We start from the raw sequence: 22,319 nt of genomic DNA on the forward strand, positions 1-22,319 counted from the left end.
GATCTATGAGGGTGCTTCCTTCTTATGCCAGTGAATTAATTTTTGGTAAGCGGGGTAATTTTCTTTCCCAGTCTCAGAGAAACACTTCTGCCATTTGTGATGAAATCATCTTCCTGGATGGCCAGTTCCTTGCCTCCCAGGAAACTGATGAGGAGGCAAGACAAATGTATTAGGAAAGCCCAGCAGAGGAAAAGCTCCTGTGGAGTGAGCGGCATAGCTGTCTGCTTCATGTAGGGCACTCCTGCTCTGTAGTGTAGAATATTTTTTAGGTGGACTAGAGGTGGACTCAGAGCAAATGCCTGCCTGATACAGGCAAAGTTCACACGAAAAACAAAGAAGGCTGCTGTAGAAGTTGGGACTACAGGTGCACGCCACCACACCCAGCTAATTTTTGTATTTTTAATAGAGATGGGGTTTCACCATGTTGGCCAGGATAGTCTTGATCTCTTTTTTTTTTTTTGAGACGGAGTTTTGCTCTTGTTACCCAGGCTGGAGTGCAATGGCGCGATCTCGGCTCACCGCAACCTCCGCCTCCTGGGTTCAAGCAATTCTCCTGCCTCAGCCTCCTGAGTAGCTGGGATTACAGGCAAACGCCACCATGCCCAGCTAATTTTTTGTATTTTTAGTAGAGACGGGGTTTCACCATGTTGACCAGGATGGTCTCGATCTCTTGACCTCGTGATCCACCCGCCTCGGCCTCCCAAAGTGCTGGGATTACAGGCTTGAGCCACCGCGCCCGGCTAGTCTTGATCTCTTGACCTTGTGATCCACCGGCTTCGGCCTCCCAAAGTGCTGGGATTACAGGCGTAAGCCACTGCTCCTGGCCTACTCTTTTTTATAAGAAGGTACTGCCATGGTTTTGGAAATTCACTTTACAGCCACATCTCAAGCCAACATATCTCAGGTCAAGGCTCACCAAATCCTCGATCCAATGGGCCACTAAAAGGCAAAAATAAGTCCATTTGGTCGCCAAAATGGCCTTCCCCAGAAATGATTGTAGGATGAAATAATACGATTAAACAGAATATGGCAAGACTGCAAGCAGAGGGGAGGAAACAGAAACCAGAGACAATTAAGAAACAGTTCTGCATGCTGGAAAATGATAATGGATCATTCTTTCATTCTTTTTTTTTCTTTTTCATCTCAGTCTGTGATTCAGTCTTTCTGGTAATAGATCATTCTTTAAGCCTGCCAGAGCTGCAGAGAAGATGCCCATGTCCTTTCGCTCTTCCTCCTCTTCCTGGGCTCAGTCTGCACCTCTTTTCGAGCCTCTGTGACACAGTTATGTTTTAGAATTCCTGAAGTAGATAGACATCCTTTTCTAGAACTGTTGGCTGAACCTGTGTTCCTGAGATGGGAGAAAAGAGCCATTTCCACAATGGTGAGCCCATCTGCAGTCTGCTCCTAACAGCTGCTTTTCGTGGCTCTGAATCAAGTTGGAGAAATCATCCTGGATCTCTGGAGCCATTCCAAGCTTTTCAGGGCCTAGCAAGACATCGCAGTCTCCCTTAGCAAACAAAGGCAGAAGCAAACCAGTATTGGGCTGGGCCCATTTCCCTAGCATGCATGCAGCCACGTGTATGGCTAACAAGCAGCACTGTTTAAAGACAAGAACCAGAAAACTGTGGATTATACCAAATGTGTGCATAGGTATGTGTACGCACCTTCCCACAACTAGTAACAAATCTTTTTCTTTTTTTCTGAGATGGAGTCTCACTCTGTCATCCAAGCTGGAGGGCAGTCGCACTATCTCGGCTCACTGCAACCTCTGCTTCCTGGGTTCAGCCTCCTGAGTCGCTGGGATTACAAGCGTGTGCCACCACACCTGGCTAATTTTTGTATTTTTAGTAGCGATGGGTTTTCACCATGTTGGCCGGGCTGGTCTGGAACTCCTGACCTCAGGTGATCCTCCCACGCTGGCCTCCCAAAGTGCTGGGATTACAGGCTTGAGCCACCATGCCCTGCCTATTTTTTAAATTATTAATAATTTTTAATTGACAAAATTTGTTTATATTTACGATGTACAGCATGCTTTATTAATTTATGTTTGTTTATTTGTCAAACAGGGTCTCGCTCTGTGGCCCAGGCTGCAGTGCAATTGTGCAGTCACAGCTCGCTGAAGCCTCAACTTCCTGGGCTCAAACAACCCTCCTGCCTCAGCCTTGCCGCCAGCTGGGGCTACAGGCAGGCACCACCACACTGGGCTAATTTTCAAATATTTTGTAGAGATGGCGGTCTCACTATGTCGGGAGGGCATAGTTTACAAAACACCCTCCCAGTGGGATTGATGCCTTTTCAGCGGGTTCTGTCATCTTCATTTGCAAGACACTGCTTGATCTATGAGGGTGCTCCCTTTTTATGCCAGTGAATTAATTTTTGGTAAGTGGGGTAATTTTCTTTCCCAGTCTCAGAGAAACACTTCTGCCATTTGTGATGAAATCATCTTCCTGGATAGCCAGTTCTTTGCCTCCCAGGAAACTGATGAGGAGGCAAGACAAATGTATTAGGAAAGCCCAGCAGAGGAAAAGCTCCTGTGGAGTGAGCGGCATAGCTGTCTGCTTCATGTAGGGCACTCCTGCTCTGTAGTGTAGAGTATTTTTTAGGTGGACTAGAGGTGGACTCAGAGCAAATGCCTGCCTGATACAGGCAAAGTTCACACAAAAAAAGAAAGAAAGAAGGCTACTGGTGGGCTGGGGTGGCAGGTGAGATTGCCCTTGTGCTTTAAAGAAGGCTGAGGAAACTTAGTCCACAGTGGGAGGCAGGAGTGAGGCCTGGAGCGACCCTGGAGTATTTGTGTTGGACGATGGGAGAGAGGAGCATTTGAGGGCATGACCTTACTTCTGCCCTTGAAAAAGCAATCCACTGAACCCTAAAACACGTCAACCCAGAGGGCTTCCTTTTGAGTTTTTATTTTTTAGATCATTCAGTAACCTTAGTGCAAAGATGTCATAAAGCCAAGCTCAGGACTACTTGGGGACCAATTCCCATGCTCCTCATGTGTAAAATTCCTTAGCAGTTGCTTTGAAACTAATGTTTTTCTAATCTTGAAATATTTAATAAAGCAGCTTTCTGCTAAAGAGCCCAAAGCATTTTACAAACCTTATCTTGAGGATATCTGCATATTTTATCATTATAAGTCATTTTTTTAGCCTACAGAATTTCACCTTCTTTCCTTCAGTAACATGTAATATATCCTCCCTTCTCCCATTTTATAGAAGAAAAACCAAACCTTTGTAATGTTTAGATAATTCACCCAGGGTCACTTGGCAGAACCGGGAATCAAATGCAGGTTCTCTAGTTCCAAAACCTTCATCCCTGTGTCATTCAGTTATATTACATGGACTCTTAAACTGAGCCTCAAAATCCTCCAAAAGTGCAAGTGACCTGCCCAGAGCTGTACAGCACAGAATGTTCAGAGGGGTGGGGGGTGTAATAACTCCAGATGTCACTGGAGACAAGTAGTGTAGACACATAAATGGGATCCCCGCCCCTTCTGACATCCAGAATCCAGAATCTCTGGGTCTTTCCACTTGAGTTGTGACCTACGAGTAGGGGGCAAAGCTCTTTAGCTCTCGTAGCAGGACTGATGGCAGAGGCTGGGCAGAGCTCCTTGGAGGCCCAGTGTTGAGGCTGGCATGTTCAGTACCAGATCGGTGCCTATCTCACAATACCCCTTCCTCATGTCAAGCACAAATCAGTCCTTCATCTTTGTCTGCATTTAGTTGGTAGCATTTGTCTCCTAAGACTTGGTCACAAAGGAATCCATGTGACCTTCAGGACTTCTGTTCTAAACTGGAAAAAGATGCTGTATCTACTTAGTGTCTGAGGTATTTATAAAACAGAAATAAGTAAAGCCTGCCTTGAAATGCTGTGCATACCAGGTACTGTTGCCCCCAGAACCTTCTCTCAGGCTTGGAAGGGCAAGAAGCACAGAGCTTTTCCTGCTGTCTATCCCTGTGTAACAGGCCGAGCCCTGAGAGGTGCTCTTGCTCCCAGGTGGCAGAATTTAGCATCAGAGAGCCGCACAACTGAGAGAGATGGGTGGATGAGTGACCTCAACTCTAGCCAGCTGGGGTGAGTGGGCCAAGCAAGTCTCTCCTTTGGCAGGTAAGGAGAGGGGCTTGGCCGGTTGGTCGTTGGTCGGATTTCCTCAGTATGCCTGCCATGGTGAAATGCAAGATTGTTAGAGTTATAATGGGCCGCTCGTGTTAATGCTCTCTCATTGAGAGCCCCAGAGTGTGTTTTAGCCAAGTCTTCGGGGCACTGGGAGGCTTGGGAAGCCAGAACAGGAAGAGGGAGTCCCAGTTATTTTTGTTTTCTCATTACCTGAGAGTAGCTGTAAGTCCTTTTCTGTTGCAACTCTGGGTGAAACGTTCTTTGCCTGCCTGAGGGCGTTCCCTGGGGTGAGTGGTTCTTCAGGTAAGGGTTTCACCAGGCACTGGGTCTTGCCTTCCCACCCACCTCTCCATTTCCTCCTTCCGGAAGCTTGTTTCCAGATGTAGAAGAGTGGGTGGCATCTGTACTATTCCCAGGACATGCCCAGGACAATCAATCTGGAGATGCCCTCTTCTTCCGTTGTATCCTTCTCTTAAAAATTCCGGTAAACTAGGCGCTTGAGTTCATTGGGTTCTGATAAACTGTGATTTTGCTTTTGATATTACAGTATTTAATTATGGTACAGATTTTTAAAAATACAATGTTTAGGACAAATGTCACTATTCAAGTGCCTGTTCTCTTAGAAAGTCTGGAACCTCCCTAGAGGAAACATCTGGCTTAGGATTTTTTTGTTTGTTCTCAGGTATGGATTGATGGTTTCTCAGTATAAGAGAAAATTTTGGCTGTGATTTTACTAAGTGCTTTACCCATTTGTTCTCTCGTAGACAGTACTATTCTTTCAGCAGGGTTATTTGCTATTGGGAGAGGCCAGCCTCCCTTCAGTATTTTAGTAAGGGCACAGGAAAGTGCCCAATTAAATGCTCATGTTTAACTGGTGACTCAGTCTTCAGATATTTTTAGTTTGGCAGCTTGCTTTTGTGGAAGCTCAGGGCTTAGTAGCCATTTCTGATATTTAAATGTGAGATTCCTGTTTTCCTGCATTGGATAATTTTACTCCTCCTGAGAACTGGTAGACCATTTTCTGAAATTCCAACCGATTGAGTGTGTGACTTTATGACTTTGTGGAACTGTTTATGGGACATGATGATCACCACTTATTATCCGGTGATTTATTAAGTCTAACATGGTTCCATTTTGGAAGAATCAAGAAGAATGTGTCCTGGGTTTAATTTAAAACTCACTGGTGGAGGCCCAAGCAGTCAATCAGCCAGAGAGTTCATTGCTAATGAGACCTGTGTTAGTTAGGAAGGAGTATGTTTTGTAGTCGTTTCTACCTGTCAACTTAGGTTATTTACCGAGGCAAAATGGAGGAAAATTTAATAGTGAAGATGGTAATAGCGAATATTTTGGGGTACTTACTGTATGTCAGGCATTGTTTTAAAATGCTCTTTTTTTTTTTTTTTTTTTTTTTTGAGACAGAGTTTCGCTCTTGTTACCCAGGCTGGAGTGCAATGGTGCGATCTCGGCTCACCGCAACCTCCGCCTCCTGGGTTCAGGCAATTCTTCTGCCTCAGCCTCCGGAGTAGCTGGGATTACAGGCACGAGCCACCATGCCCAGCTGATTTTTTGTATTTTTAGTAGAGACGGGGTTTCACCATGTTGACCAGGATGGTCTCGATCTCTCGACCTCGTGATCCACCCGCCTCGGCCTCCCAAAGTGCTGGGATTACAGGCTTGAGCCACCGCACCCGGCTAAAATGCTCTTTATGTATTAACATGTTCAGTTTACAGATGATGTTGAGAAGGATTAAGGAACTTGCCCCAGGACAAACACTGTAGCTGGATTTGCCACTGGCTGTCTACCGCAGGACTGTACCCTAAACGAAATTTACTTCTTCAGCCAGATGGAATTGGAACAGAGAAATCCTTTAGGGGTTTGGTTTGGTTTTCCTTGAGAGGTATTTGCCTTAGGACCCATAAGTATCAAAGCTTATTATGTTAGGTCCTTTTGGGTTGCAAGAAAGAGAGATCTTCCCCTTTCCCAGATGTCTGGGTCTCTGAGCTCCCTCACTTTGCTGATAGCTGAGAGGAAAGAATGGTTCTGACAGCTGAATCACAGGGACAAGACAAACCACTAAGTATTTGTTCGCAGAATGCAATTTGTATTGTGTTCACGAGTCATCTGTGGGTGTTCGTGTCAGTTAGCTATCATCTGAATTGATTGGAGCTTGTCTGAGTAACAAGGGGCCTTACAGAAGAATGTGGTAAACAGTCCGTTCACTCTTTAAGGACAGGAACGTGGAACTCCTGAGTCATGAGAGGTGATTTGGGCATATTCTTTAACCATTCTAGAAGCTAGAAGTTTGAAAACGAGGTGTTGCGAAGTTAGTTTCCTTAGGCTCTGAAGGCAAGGCTATCCCCGCCTGCCTCTTGACTTCTGATGGCTGCCAGCCATCCTTGGCATTCCCTGCTGTAGATACACGGCTCCAGTCTCTACCTCTCTCTTCACATGGCCTTCTCCCCTATGTATCTGTGTCCAAATTTCCCTTCTTCCAAGGACACCAGTCATGGGGTTAGGACCCTCTCCAACCAGTACGACGCCATCTTCACTTGATGATATCTGCAAAGACCCAATTCCCAAATAAGGTCACATTCACTGGTTTCAGGTGGATGTGAATTTTGGGGGTTACTGTTCCGTTTGCTACACCAGATAACGGGTTTCCTGTGTTTGAGGTCTCTCTGCTCAGTTTGTTCTTTCTTTCTGGACTATGAGTTATGTACTGTCAGTGAATATTGGTATTCCAAGGCTGAAAGCATCACCATGCAGGTGGAATGAATATGATGAAATTGTTGGCACAGCTGAAAGAAAAAATATAACTGTTTAATTTATTTGAAGAAAGAACAAAGGCCCTGAGCATCATTAGTTCTTATGAATTTTACTATGAAGTAGGCTGGCGCATGGCCGTTTTTCTGTTACAAAGTACAGTGATAGTACAGTGATAGTTTTTTCCTGTGCTCTTTAGCCAACGACTGCAATTCTATCCCTAGAATCTCAGACATTTCTAGCTAAAAGAGACCTTTGGCATCATCTACTTTTTTTTTTTGAAAGTTCTTTTTTTTTTTTTTTGAGACGGAGTTTTCGCTCTTGTTACCCAGGCTGGAGTGCAATGGCACCATCTTGGCTCACCGCAACCTCTGTCTCCTGGGTTCAGGCAATTCTCCTGCCTCAGCCTCCTGAGTAGCTGGGATTACAGGCACGCGCCACCATGCCCAGCTAATTTTTTGTATTTTTAGTAGAGACGGGGTTTCACCATGTTGACCAGGATGGCCTCGATCTCTTGACCTCGTGATCCACCCACCTCGGCCTCCCAAAGTGCTGGGATTACAGGCTTGAGCCACCGCGCCCGGCGGCATCATCTACTTTTAATCTAACCTTCTCATTTTACAGATGGTCTTTAGGGCCCAAAAGGATTAAGTGCCTTGGTTCAAGGTCATCAGCCAGGAAGGGGCAGAGCAGACACCGGGACCCAGGTCTCAGAGCCCCAAGACTGGAGCTTTTCCTAGTGCAGTGGTGATTTCTCGCTCTATCTGCGCCTCCATCTTAAAATAATGCTTTTAGCCGGAGGAGAGTAGAAAGAGGCGAGGGAAACACAGCTCAGGTGGAAATACCAGTCAAGCTTGTCTTAGAGACCAGGGTGACACTGGGATTTCCTTTAGTGACTAGATGCTGGGCTTATGGCAGCACCTTGGTTTTTTCTTTATTAATGCAGAGACTGTAAATGGAATTCTGACTACCATTTACAGCACCTAAATCCCATTCATAAAATGCAGGGGAGGTGTGGGCCAGCCAACAGTGGAGGGATTGTCGTATGTACACAGGAAGCCCAGCCTATCATGGAGGTGGAGCTGGGTTTGGGGTGGTGGTAGGGAGATGCTTCCCTTTCATCTGCAACCTACCAGCCCTTCAGCTGTTCTCTGTGACTTCTTTTCCCTATCTAGGCTGCCTGGTGTTCATTTTAACGGGATTTCACCTGCCTGGAAAGTGGGGCGGGGCACACGAAATAATACCATGGGATCAGAGTTTGCTGTGTCTAGACCAAGTTTAGAATATTAAAATTTAGTTGCAAGTCAAACTTGGAAAAAAAGAATATCATAAAATAAAATACAGCAAGACAAAGTAAATGTGAAAATTTTTCTTCTAAAATTACTTAACTCCTCATTTAATACCTTTGTATATGCACTGTACACACACACTCATACTAACACATGCTTCTACATTTTATACGGTTGTCCATGGGGGATATCCATGGGGGATAGTTCCAGGTCCCCTGCAGATGCCGAATCCACAGATGATCAAGTCCGATATAAGCTATGCGTGTCCTCCTCTGTACATTCTAGATTACTTATAAGACCTATTTCAAAGTAAATGATGTATAAATAATTGTTATACTGTATTGCTTTTATTTAAAATTTTTATTTTTTTTCTTTTCATATTATCTTTTTTTTGAGACAGATTCTCACTCTGTCACCCAGGCTGGAGTGCAGTGGTAAGATCTTGGCTCATGGCAACCTCTGCCTCTTGGGTTCAAGCAATTCTCCTGCCTCAGCCTGGGATTACAGGCACGTGCCACCATATCTGGCTAATTTTTTTGTAATTTTTGGTAGAGATGGGGTGTCGCCATATTGGCTAGGCTCATCTCAAACTCCTGGCCTCAAGTGGTCCATGCATCTCGGCCTCCGAAAGTGCTGGGATTACAGGTGTGAGCCACCGCACCCAGCCTTATTGTTGTCTTTTTTTTTTTCTTTTTGCAAATATTCTTCATCTGTGGTTGGTTGAATCTGCAGTTAAGGAGGGACAGCTATACTTCATTAACTAAAGCTGGGTTCTAGATCTCGCTGCTCCATGAGTCCTTCCTTGCTTAATTTTTTTCCTGGACCAATGATTCTTTTTTTTTTTTTTGACAGAGTCTCGTTATGTTGCCCAGGCTGGAGTGCAGAGGCACAGTCTGGGCTCACTGTAACCTCTACCTCCTGGGTTCAAGCAGTTCTCTTGCCTCAGCTTCTCGAGTAGTTGGGACTATAGGCACACACTGCCACAGCTGGCTAGTTTTTTATGTTTTAGTAGAGACAGCATTTCACCGTGTTGCCCAGGCTGGTCTCGAACTCCTGAGCTCAGGCAAACCACCTGCTGCAGCCTCCCGAAGTGCTGGAATTACAAGCATGAGCCACCACACCTGGCCAGATTATTCTTATCTAAGTTTCTAAAGTACATACAGCCTTAGCATAAATTTCTTTTCTTCCTGGTTAAAATGAGAATTTACTTAACTGCCATCCTGCGAAATGCTAGGTGCACAGGAGGTAGTCAGGTACTTAATTAAGCCTGCTGAAACTCAAGGGGGTGTCCCCAGGGACGTGCAGAAGTGACCTGTTCCTCAGGACTTCAAGCAGAAGCCTTGGATCGAGGCTGTGGGGTTGGACCACAATAATTATAAATCTCTCATAGGATTGCCTTCCCTGAATTGAATTGAATTTTAAAACCTTCGAATTTTTTGAGGGTTGAGGAAATTAATTCTCTACTGCATTTTTAAAAAAAAGTTGTGGGAGGACATTGTCTATCAAATCACTCAAGGTCCCCTTACATAAAGTCCCACATTTTTTTTTTTTTTTAATAATTTTTTGCCAGATAAGCCTTGTTTCTAGTGAGTATCTGTTATGCCCCTGGGTGTAAGAGCACAATATATGTTAACTCTCTTTCCATTTTGGAAACTATAGGTCTGACTGGGTTCCCCCCCACCCCCACCTACACTCCCCTGAAGTCAGAAAGCTCAGATAAATTAAAAGTATCATCACAGCCAGGTGTGGTGACTCATGTCTGTAATCCCAGCACTTTGGGAGGCTGAGGTGGTTAGATCACAAGGTCAGGAATTCAAGACCAGCCTGGCCAACACGGTGAAACTGAATCTCTACTAAAAATACAAAAATTAGCTGGGTGTGGTGGTGGGTGTCTGTAATCCCAACTAGACAGGGGCCTGAGGCAGAGAATTGCTGGTCTTGTGTTGCCACATCTTCTGATTTTATTTCCAAGAGAAACCTGGGAGGCAGAGGTTGGAGTGAGCCAAGATCACACCACTGCACTCCAGCTTGGGTGACAGAGCGAGACTATGTCTCAAAAACAACAAAAAAAATTAAAGCATGATCACATGCATTAAAGCTTTATCACATACATAATTATGTGTGTTGACATATGTATTTTCTAGTTTTAAAAAATTTCTTAGATTTTCTTAGTTGCTATTTTAAAGCTTTGTTCTAATAATAAAAAATATTTATAGTTATGAATTCTGGGAAATAAATTGCGAACACTTATAACCAATGATTTTAGTTTTCATAAAGATTGAGTATATCATATTTCCTTCTGTATCTTTAGAAATTGCCAACTAAAAGAGTCTAGAAGTCACAGTGACTTCAACTGTTGATTCTCTCATGTAAAAGAAGTCCTAAGATAGGCAGTCTGGGTCTGATATGGGGGCTCCATTAAGTTGTCAGGAACCCAGATTTCTGTCTCTCTGCTCTGCTGTCCTCTTCATGGGGCTCCTAGAGTGACCTCAAGGTCACGTCATGGCCCAAGAGGGCTGTTAGAGTTGCAGCCATGTTTTCTGCATTCCAGGGACACAGGAAGGGAAAAAGGCAGACAAAGGGTGCACTCCCTGCCCTTTAAGGAGCCTTTTCAGAAATTAGATCAACCCCTCCAGAGCTGACCAGAATTTAGTTACATGGACTCACCTAGGTAAGGGAAGCTGGGGTATGTAGTATTTTTCAGCTGGGCACATTTCACAGGTTTTTGCTAGTATGGATGAAGGGGACACTTACATTTGGAAAGGAGTCAGCGGTCTAACACATTGTCAGATCTTTTACTATGCATAAAGATTCAGTAAGGGTGTTTTCTTGAAGCTGTCTCAAATAGTTTGTGGAAGATCGAGAGATCGAGACCATCCTGGTCAACATGGTGAAACCCCGTCTCTACTAAAAAAAAAAACACAAAAAATTAGCTGGGCATGGTGGTGCATGCCTGTAATCCCAGCTACTCAGGAGGCTGAGGCAGGAGAATTGCCTGAACCCAGGAGGCGGAGGTTGCGGTGAGCCGAGATCGCGCCATTGCACTCCAGCCTGGGTAACAAGCGAAACTCTGTCTCAAAAAAAAAAAAAAATAGTTTGTGGAAAGAGTTCAGGTATAAATAAACCTCAGTGAAAATATCAGTCAATAAAAGGCGCTACATCTCGTTATCATATCAGCTTTGCCACTGCCTTTGCATCATTTTTTCTAGGACTTTTTTATTTATACATATACTGATTGTTTACTTCTAAAATACTAAGTCAGTACAGACCTATTCAGGGCTAGAAGGGACCTTAGATGCTTTTCTCCAAGGGTTGCATGTTCAGATGCTTACGGGGACCATTCTGGCACCATATATGATGAAAGCAGGCGGGGTCTGTGGTGGGGAAGTTGTGGGGACTGTGGCTACCTGGAGAGAGCTCACCAGGTCTGAAAGGGGCAGCCCTGCTCAGCTCTGTCCATTGTTGCCTTGTGAGAATGCTGGCCCTGTGTTGGCACATCTTCTGATTTTATTTACAAGAGAAACCAGAAATGTAGATTTTTTTTTTTTTTTTTTTTTGAGATGGAGTTTTGCTCTTGTTACCCAGGCTGGAGTGCAGTGGCGTGATCTCGGCTCACCGCAACCTCCGCCTCCTGGGTTCAGGCAATTCTCCTGCCTCAGCCTCCTGAGTAGCTGGGATTACAGGCACGTGCCACCATGCCCAGCTAATTTTTTGTATTTTTAGTAGAGATGGGGTTTCACCATGTTGACCAGGATGGTCTCGATCTCTTGACCTCGTGATCCACTCGCCTCGGCCTCCCAAAGTGCTGGGATTACAGGCTTGAGCCACCACGCCCGGCCCAGAAATGTAGATTTTTATCTGAAATCTCCTGGTGTTAATAATTTGGCAACAAAAAATTGATTTTTTTTTTTTTTTTTTTTTTTTTTGAGACGGAGTTTCGCTCTTGTTACCCAGGCTGGAGTGCAATGGCGCGATCTCGGCTCACTGCAACCTCTGACTCCTGGGTTCAGGCAATTCTCCTGCGTCAGCCTCCTGAGGAGCTGGGATTACAGGCATGCGCCACCATGCCCAGCTAATTTTTTGTATTTTTAGTAGAGACAAGGTTTCACCATGTTGACCAGGATGGTCTCGATCTCTTGACCTCGTGATCCACCCGCCTCGGCCTCCCAAACTGCTAGGATTACAGGCGTGAGCCACCGCACCTGTCGAAAATTAATTTTTTTAAAATGCCAGCTGAATGCAACACCACCCCATGGGCTCCAGTTTAGGATCTTTGATCTGGCTCATGCCCTGTTTTTCATTTGTCAGCCAAGCCTGTGGGGTCAGGTGGCCTGTGATGTGGCTGGAGACTTTGCTCTTCTAGCCCCACCTCGCCACAGCCTGGCCCTCTATGACTAATTTGTTTCAGAATAGGGACAGATAATAAAAGTTGGAAGTTGAGCATGACTGTTCTGATGGTTAATTGATTATTTCCTTCACCTGGCTTTGATATTCTTCTGAAGTTATTTTGGTGTGGTGGAATCAGAAAAAAAACTGGGCTTGAATCCCAGCCCTGCTGTTTAAAGCTGTCTGACTTTGGGCAAGCCTCTGGTGTCTCGTGTATCTCCCATACCACCCATTTTCTTACTTGCCTCTCTTCCTCTCTTGCTTACCTGCCTTCTAGTAGCACAGCATGGTGATTAAAAGGAGGGTCTCTGGGGCCAGATATGAAACTGGCTTTTCTACCTACCAGCTATATGACACTAGACAAGTGACTTAAACTTTGTATGCCTCAGTTACCTTGTCTATAAAATGGGGTAATAATAGCATGTACTTCATAGAGTATGGGAAGGATTAAATGAGCTAGCATATGTCAGGTGTGAAGAACAGAGCTCAGCACATAGATAGTGCTGCATCGACATTGGCTGTTTCCCCCAAGTTCTTTCTTTTGCTTCTGCTGCTTTAGAAGCCATAGATCTTTTAGCAACTTCTAACAGTAGTTAGAAGTTCTGCTGGGGGGGGCCCATCTCAGCAAACACTTAGCTTCTGGTGCTTCTCAGCAGCCAGCCTCTGGCCCCACCCTGAACAGAGGCCCTCCAAGCGATGCAGTCCCCTTCCCATTGCTTTTGGCTCTGTTCAGTTTCTGGTACCTTGTTTTTGAGCCCATCTGTGCCCTGTTACTTTTCTCAGCTCATATTTTTTTTTTTTCTGTCCTTGCTGTATATTTGGAAAAGAACAAATAAGTCGACTGGCTGTGCTGTCTTGATCTCAAGCCTTGCTAAGTTATTTCATTTGTCACACGGAGATGATAGCTGTCCTGTTAGGCGTTTCTGGAGATTATGTATGAGAAAAGGTTCAAAGCAATGTAAATTGCCATTAGCCAGAATCAGGAACACAGCAGAAAACTTGTCCTGGAAACCAGAGAGAGCCTGTCAGTCTTGGTGGATTCACAAAGCCTTCCTGCAGCAGGCTTGTTAAAAAGGCCAGTCGTTCAAGAGGGTGGCATACATGTTAATGAAAGAAATTGTCTTTTCTCTAAATACTTTAAATGCAGAGAAACTTAGACTGTGCTTACGTTTCATTTCAGTTGCTTCTTTTTCATTCATTAAAACATTACCGCCGGGCGCGGTGGCTCAAGCCTGTAATCCCAGCACTTTGGGAGGCCGAGGCGGGTGGATCACGAGGTCAAGAGATTGAGACCATCCTGGTCAACATGGTGAAACCCCGTCTCTACTAAAAATACAAAAAAAATTAGCTGGGCATGGTGGCACGTGTCTGTAATCCCAGCTACTCAGGAGGCTGAGGCAGGAGAATTGCCTGAACCCAGGAGGCGGAGGTTGCGGTGAGCCGAGATCGCGCCATTGCACTCCAGCCTGGGAAACAAGAGTGAAACTCTGTCTCAAAAAAAAAAAAAAAAAAAAAAAATTACCATCCAATCTTTTTAACTTTTAGGTTAGTTTGAATGAGAGATCTGACTGACCAGCCCAACTATACAACTCTTCAAGGAAAATCGTATTTGCAGTGAGAAGAATAAATAACATTGGTATGTATTGCTGAGACTCTTATTTTTGCTTCTCCTCCCCTTAAGTTAGGAAGCAGTGAGTAGAAGTCGGAAGGGAAGGATTTCTTTTTTAATTCAGTAAGCCCACCCCAGACCAATAAGGAAACTAGTAAAAACTACGTGTTGCATTACCCTGTTCTCTTTCCAACAAAGGTGATGAGGAAGAACTTCCACCTCGGTTCCACATTAGCGACATGTAGTCAGAGAATTTCTGGTGGGTTTTACTTTTGGCCCTCCACTAGAATGTGGAGACTTCAAAGCCTATATTAACAAGCTGCATCATCTTGGACATTGTTTGGCCTCAGTTTGGCATCTGTGGGAGGGCTCCAACAAGGTGAGGAATGGGAGCCGCAGATGAAACTCCTGAGCATCTCAGTGCAGTGCTATTAAAGTTTCAAACCCTCTCCCCAGAAAACTGCTCATGTGCACAAACTTTCATATGATTTCAGCGGGTTCTTAGATCCTAGGATTCCATAGGGAACCCACGGAACTGAAGTTAAGGATCCTTTTTTTAGGGGTTTATAGATAGCTTTCAGTAGATATGACTCCAGGAGAAAGGGGGCATGTCACCAGAAGTTTTTTGTTTGTTTGTTTTTTGTTTTGAGATGGAGTTTCGCTCTTGTCCCCAGGCTGGAGTACAATGGCACAATCTTGGCTTCCTACAAGCTATGCTTTCTGGGTTCAAGAGATTCTCTTGCCTCAGGCTCCCAAGGAGTTGGGGTTACAGGCATTCGCCACCATACCCAGCTAATTTTTGTATTTTTGGTAGAGTCGGGACTTCACCATGTTGGCCAGGCTGGTCTCAAACTTCTGACCTCAAGTGATTTGCCTGCCTCAGCCTTTCAAAGTGCTACAATTACAGGCGTGAGCCACCACGCCCAGCCCAGAAGTTAAGTTTTAAGAAAACTGTCTCCTCACAGAAGTTCAGCGTAGCTGAGAGTGTATTTATAGTCTAGCCTGGATTTGAAATTGTGTCAGGTAAGTTTTAAAAAATCCTTGTCTTTGCCAGGTGTGGCTCACACCTGTAATACCAGCACTTTGGGAGGCTGAGGTGTGCGAATCAAGAGGTCAAGAGATTGAGAGCATCCTGGTCAACTCGGTGAAACCACATCTCTACTAAAAATGCTAAAATTAGCTGGGTGTGGTGGTACATGCCTATAGTCCCAGCCAGCTGGGAGGCTGAAGCAGGAGAATTACTTGAACCTGGGAGGCAGAGGTTGCAATGAGCCGAGGTAACACCGCTGCACTCCAGCCTGGTGAAAGAACGATACTCCGTCTCAAAAAAAAAAAAAAAGAAAAAGAAAAATCCTTGTCTTGCCCTGATGGTGGAAGTCTAGTTACGGAGTTGTGGTCTTAGATTTTCTTTCATTATTGAATTGGGAATCCCTGCCAGAGAGTGTCTGCCAAAGTGACTATGAGTTTAGAAAAGAGTTTTTGAGTCTTCTCTGGACTTGCTGTAGGTCTCAGGATAGTTTGGTCGGTTACGCTCCTAACACAGTTTTTGGAAATTGTTTTGTCCTGCCAATTCTGTGTCTATCACTGGCTACCAGAGCTCTCATGGTAACTGTTTTTAGCAGAGGCTACTTGAAACCATTTCAGGGTTAGCTGTTGCCATAGCTACCTTGGCTGTGAGAGTTACCATTTTCTCTTTTTTGTTAGCTTGTGGTTTCCCTGATTTTTAAGTTAACAGCTGATGTCCTGTTTTTCTGCCAAGCAGCAAGGAAAATACTGGATTTTTGTTGCTGTTACTTTTGTTGTTGTTGATGTTTCATTTTATATGTTTGGAGGTGTGTGTGTGTGTGTGTGTGTGTGTGTGTGTGTGTTGTATATAAGGTAAAGTTACTTCAAAAGATGAAATATTGGGAGAGCTTGGGAAAAGCGAGATAAGCTTATACATTTTCTGTACTCCAATTTTAGATTTTGGCCTAGTGGTCCAATTTGCTCTACTTTTAACCTAATTTTGGACTAATTACCTTTAACCTAAATTTGGACAGTTAAATAGCCTCTGCAGGGAAAAAACAAAAGCAAAAACAACAACAACAACAAAACTAGCCAAGCTGCATTTCACACCTGAAACCCTTAGAAGCCAAAACTACTGTGACCTGGGCTGAGTCTGACGCAGACTCCAGCACTGGGGAGGTTGTGGGAGCAGATGGCTGAGTCAGGCCGAGGTTGCTTCATCTCAGCCTGTTGTGCAAATAAAGGGGTGAGGCCAGCAGGCAATACAACCACACCTGGTGGCACCAGTAGTCTCATCCGCGTTTCTGTTCAACGCTGTAAACATAACACACACACACCTGGGGCACCAGGTACAGGTTAAGTCTACAGAGAGGAAAAAAAAATGACCTGTCAACAACAATCAAAGTGCTACCCCTGTCCTGTTTCTGCCTCTTTGACTGATCTTATTTTTCCCCCTCTGAGGAAAGACACTATTCTCAGCATTTTTCCATTTGCTCATCTTAGAAATGCTCATCAGAGTATAAAAAGAAAAACACATAGTCCTCCGTTTTTCTGTGCTCAGAACTGTTGGTGATTTGGATTATGGCCAGTTGATTAGGAGCTGTAAGGTGCAGGCAGTGTCTGCCTGGGAGGACCCTGTGGATACGTCTGAATATGGCACACCATTGCAGTGTCTCTTAGCACACCATGTGTCTGTAGTGCGGTGGACACCACCCCTCCTCACTGTGCTTATAAACTCAGACCTGTGCCTCTGCTCCCCAGATCAAGATGAATGCCATGCTGGAGACCCCCGAGCTCCCCGCTGTGTTTGATGGAATGAAGCTAGCAGCAGTGGCTGCTGTGCTGTACGTGATCGTCCGGTGCTTGAACCTGAAGAGCCCAACAGCCCCGCCTGACCTCTACTTCCAGGACTCAGGGCTCTCACGCTTCCTGCTCAAGTCCTGTCCTCTTCTGACCAAAGAGTGAGTAGACCTCATGCCCTGTATATGCTCACCTGCAGATGTATTTGGCTTTGTGTGATGTTCAAAGAAGAATCTACTCCCAACATGTCCTTAAGGCATCAGTGGATATGGCGTCACTGGTGTTAAAATAGCCACAGTCTGAATGCAGTCTAGTGTTTGAATCTGGAAGGGCAGGAGAGAATCAGATCTTTGTTGCCTGAAACACCCTTTCCTCACAGTGTGATGTGATTATCCGTGACAGGAACTTTGCAGAAAATTGTTGTCATTTGTAGGTAGATATGGAGAAGTTGGACAACATTCTAGTCCTTTAGCAAATGCTTTGCTGCCAGTTCTAGGATGGAGAAACTATCCTAACCCAAAATAATTAATAAGCAAAAAAGCACAGATCCATTAGTTGAGTTTTCTCCATCTGCCTCGTTGAAAAATGTACCAAGCATTAGCTAAGAGAATGCACTTAAAGAGAGTGCTTTGTCTCAGTGAACCAGGTTTCCCTATAGAAGCCCAGATCTGTGTTTTGTTTGTTTGTTTTGAGATAGAGTCTCACTCTGTCGTGTTTGCAGTTAAAAATCAACTCTGTAAAGGATGTGCACAATATATGTTTTGAAAATCATCTGGTATTTTCATACTTGTATTTTGAATGTTTCTTTTTTCTTTTGTTTTATTTATTTATTTGTTTATTTTTATAAACAGGATCTTACTGTAGCCAGGGCTGGAGTGCAGTGGCATGATCTCGGCTCACTGTAACCTCTGCCTCCCAGGTTCAAGCGATTCTTCTACCTCAGCCTCCCCAGTAGCTGGGACTACAGGCATGCGCCACCACACCCAGCTAATTTTTGTATTTTTTGGTAGAGGCGGGGTTTCACCATGTTGGCCAGGCTGGTCTTGAACTCCTGACCTCAGGTGATCTGGCTGTCTCGGCCTCGCAAAGTGCTGGGATTACAGGCATCAGCCACCATACCCAGGCTGCATTTTAAAAAATAAACTTAATTTAGGCCGGGCGCGGTGGCTCAAGCCTGTAATCCCAGCACTTTGGGAGGTCGAGGCGGGTGGATCACGAGGTCAAGAGATCGAGACCATCCTGGTCAACATGGTGAAACCCCGTCTCTACTAAAAAACAAACAAACAAACAAACAAAAAAATCAGCTGGGCATGGTGGTGCGTGCCTGTAATTCCAGTTACTCAGGAGGCTGAGGCAGGAGAATTGCCTGAACCCAGGAGGCGGAGGTTGCGGTGAGCCGAGATCACGCCATTGCACTCCAGCCTGGGTAACAAGAGCAAAACTCGGTCTCAGAAAAAAAAAAAACAAAACTTAATTTAGATAAATCAATAATTCGGACTGGCTACTGTCATTTGCACCCACTTTGAGCTTTCAATTTGGGTAGGACTCCTAGGCCCAGTTCTTTTGTCATCTCATTTTAGAGAGCTCTTAAAATCCAAAGTATTTAAAGCCCTGCAAGTTTCTGTGCAGATGAGTGCAAATTTCCACCCAGCACTGGTTCCTGGGTCATTAGAGGGAGGAGGCCATGCAAAAGCTGCTGTTGCCCAGGCTCCAGAAAAACATCATGTAACGTTTGATTCCGTACTAATTGTTCGTAGTGTAAAGGAAAGCTGATTGTGGCAGTTGGTTTATCTCCTTTACTTTTTTTCCTTAAAAAAAATCATCCGGAGACATTAAGCCCATCGGTTTCTCTTTGCTTTTTTCCTTCTCTGGCACATTTTCTTGGTGAGTCTAAGTTGTGACCTTGAAATGGCTCCCACCCACCTCCTGTTATGGAAGTGCATCCCCAGCCCTATCTCCTTGGACCTGGTGGCTGTGTTGAGAAAATTAGCATTAGCCTGATCCACGGGCATCAGCACAGAGTCCCCTGGTCATTAGCTGATTGCCACCCTCTCTCCTGGTACCTTAACTAGGGAGGGGTGGAGGTCAGCCTAGGTTAAAGGCAGACCTGGTGATTGTTTAGGAGTTAGCTATGGTTTGAAGGTGTATGTGAAGGAACAAATAATCCAGAACCAATTTATTTCCAAAACCTCTCCCTCATCTCTCTTAGGGCATGTTGGAGAATTGCTTAAGCAGCTAAATTCTAACCACCTGAGTAGTCTGACTTGAACTTGACAATTAAAGGGCAGAAAGATTCACTTTATTGCCCCTCCATCCTTCCACTCACCTCTTATTTCTGATTTAGATTCTAATTTTAGGAATCCCTGTATCCTACGTCCATGTCTCATATCACCAAAATATTTTCACGTTACTACTCTCTTTTGTCTACATTACTACTGCATTTGAAATTTGTTGAGTACCTTTCATAGACATTATACCATTTAGTCTTACCAACCTTGAGGTTGGATGCATTTTTCCTTTCATTTTAAGGACGAGGACACTGGGAATAGCAGAGAGGGAAACTGAACCCAAACTGGAGTGTGACACCAGGGTGGTTGCCGTCCTATCTGTGGGGAAGTGAACGGGGACTTTTCTTGGGTACAGGTGAGAGAATCGAGGCAGAGGCCAACCCCTGACTAGAGTCTCTGGGTGGCCTTTAATTCCCATCTGACCCTCTATTTCTGTGTCTCCATCAGAAGCTACTGTCCCCCGTGGTCTTTTTTTGTGTTACATGTCTGTAACAACCTCCCATGTGTTGGAAGCTGAGGGCAGGAAACACATCTGTTGGCAGGGAAAGTGCTTCTCCTGGGACTGTGAAGATTTTCTTCCTACAAGGAAGCCTATCTACAGCCTTCCCAAGCACTCGCCTGGGCTAGAAAGTTCTGTTAACTGATTTACAACAAGCTGTCTGTTTCAAAATAAAAAAAAAAAAGAGAGAGATAGCACTTACAGATAATGTTTGTGTGCTCTACCTTTTCCATTTAAAAAAATGAATATACATTAAAGTTTTTATTCAGAAAAAAGATTTGTGTCATGATCTAGATTTTTGTTATAATTCTGAACTGAGCTTTCGTCAGCTTGTTTCACTAAGAGCAAACACTTCGTGAGAACCAAAAATGAATCACTAGGTAAATATTGATCTGTTTCTAAGTGAACAAGAGACAAGGCATTCCATTAAAGCAAAGTTTTCCTCCAGACATTAAAAGATTAATTTATAATGTACTTTTGGGTAAATAATCGTAAAACAGATTTTCGAATTGACCTTAATGCTAAGAGGGGAAAACAATAATCCCTGCTCCCATAGCATGCTTCCGATGTTCACCTTTCATCAGTATTTTTTCTATACCAGAACCAAGAGGAAGGACAAGTCCTAATTCTGCACGTCATAATAACCAGCTACCTGCAGTCAGAATTACTGAATAATACTGACAGCTCTATCACCGAGGCTGGAGTGCAGTGGCACCATCTCAGCTCACTGTAACCTCCACCTCCTGGGTTCAAGCGATTCTCCTGCCTCAGCCTCCTGAGTAGCTGGAACTACAGATGCCCACCACCACACCAGGCTAATTTTTGTATTTTTAGTAGAGACGGGGTTTCACCATGTTAGTCAGGCTGGTCTCAAACTCCTAATCTCGTCATCTACCCCTCAACCTCCCAAAGTGCTAGGATAACAGGCATGAGACACTGTGCCTGGCCCTATAGCTCTTTTAGAATTTGTCTAACAAGCTTTTTTTCAGTTTTTACCAGAAAACCTCCCACATGAAAAAAAAATTATAATTCTACCTGGGGATAATGCACTATTAATATGTGGGCGATCATCCCTGTGGCTTTCCTTTTGTTTATACTTGCCCCCACAAAATCATGGTGATACATATTGTTTGGTAACCTGCTGTCACCAAACCATGATAAACACTACCATGAACATTCACCCATGCTGCTACCTATCTGCTTACGTTTGATTTTGTATAGCTTCAGAATCCTGTCATTCATTCAAATTTCCTGATGGCTGCTGGCAGCAGTTGGGTAGAGAAAGAGCTTTGAATTGAAATTTGGACTAGGATGCAAATCTTGGTCTTCTGTCTCTAAACCAGCCACCGAACCCTGGACAAAATGATAGCCCCTCTAGTCCTTGGTTTCCTTCTGTGTAAAATGAAACAGGCATGTCTCCCACTGTGCCCTTCAGCACTGACATCTTCTGATTCTGGTACCCTTGCTTTGTAAGCAAGCATCAGAGTGGTCTTTTAGGGGAAGGACCCTGGGAGAGGATCCCAGACTGTAGGGTAAAGAGACTGGTTTTCTTGTGTGTTTGTCCTCTTCTAGCTATTCCCAGCCCCTGTACTGCTGGACAGGCTGGCCCTGTTTCCCTTCGGCTTTTTTTTAAAGTACTTTTTAAAGCTATCATTTATATACAGTAAAATGTACAAATCTTAAGTATATAGCTCAAGGACTTTTACATATGTATTCAGCTGTGTAACTACCAGTCCCTTGGGTGTTTTACAAAGATGTACCATGACCTCCCTGCCTGTGACCCACCCATCTACCTACAACTCAAGTAGCCAATACTACTTGAGTTGGCTTCCTCAAGCAGGCTAGCAGCTGAGGCAGGCCTACCTGTCCAGCCTCATTACTCATAGCATTCTCTCATTGCCCATGAATTACCTGACCCTTGGGCTATTGTCCCCCCACTATCCCAAATCCCCTGTTTTCTCAGCACCAAAATGCCTCTTATCCTATAAGAAAACTTAAATAGCATCAATTCTGTTTTTAAGACACAGGGTTGTCTGCTGCCCAGGCTGGAGTGCAGTAGTATAATCATAACTCACTGTACCCTCAAACTCCCAAGGTTAAGCTATCCTCCTGCCTCAGTCTCCCAAGTAGCTGGTACTACAAGTGTGCACCGCCATGCCCAGCTAATTTTTAAAGTTTTTTTGTAGAAATAGAGTCTCACTATGTTGCCCAGTCTGGTCTCAAACTCCTGGCCTTTAAGCCATCATTCCACCTTGGCCTTCCAGAGCACAGGATTTCAGGTGTAAGCCTCTGTTTCCTGCCTTAAATAGCATTAATTCTGAGATCCTATTCTCTAACTTGCCCCTCTAGTCCTCTTTAGCCAGAATGAGCCCCTCTTCCATCTTCCCACCATGTTTCCCCAGCTTGTAACTTCTGTGTCCATTTAGAGTGTTCCATCTTGTTTTATGAGAATTTGTGTCTCTTTTCTTTATCACTGGAATATATACCCCAAATCAAGAGCTGCATACTTGGGGAGACAGAATAGGATTCCTGGTGGGTCCAGATCTCATGTACAGTGCCATTC

At 44.5% G+C, this 22,319-nt stretch overlaps 1 protein-coding gene and 1 pseudogene across 3 annotated transcripts in view; both read left to right on the forward strand.

Annotated features, from left to right (window-relative positions):
• ABHD2 (abhydrolase domain containing 2, acylglycerol lipase) overlaps window positions 1-22,319 on the forward strand; it is a 110,678-nt gene that overhangs the window by 16,333 nt on the left and 72,026 nt on the right. For 2 of the 3 annotated variants that reach the window (XM_010349828.3, XM_003921632.4), the window contains exons 2-3: window positions 14,101-14,191; window positions 16,931-17,130. In XM_010349828.3, the coding sequence (XP_010348130.1) occupies window positions 16,937-17,130 (194 nt within the window). In that variant the 5' untranslated portion in view covers window positions 14,101-14,191; window positions 16,931-16,936. The remainder of the gene's footprint in view (window positions 1-14,100; window positions 14,192-16,930; window positions 17,131-22,319) is intronic. The other variant, XM_074400003.1, reaches the window with a different exon arrangement.
• Window positions 20,700-20,765, forward strand: LOC120368130 (U7 small nuclear RNA; annotated as a pseudogene).

Source organism: Saimiri boliviensis, chromosome 5 (genome assembly GCF_048565385.1).
Source record: "Saimiri boliviensis isolate mSaiBol1 chromosome 5, mSaiBol1.pri, whole genome shotgun sequence".
Classification (NCBI taxonomy): Eukaryota; Metazoa; Chordata; class Mammalia; order Primates; family Cebidae; genus Saimiri; species Saimiri boliviensis.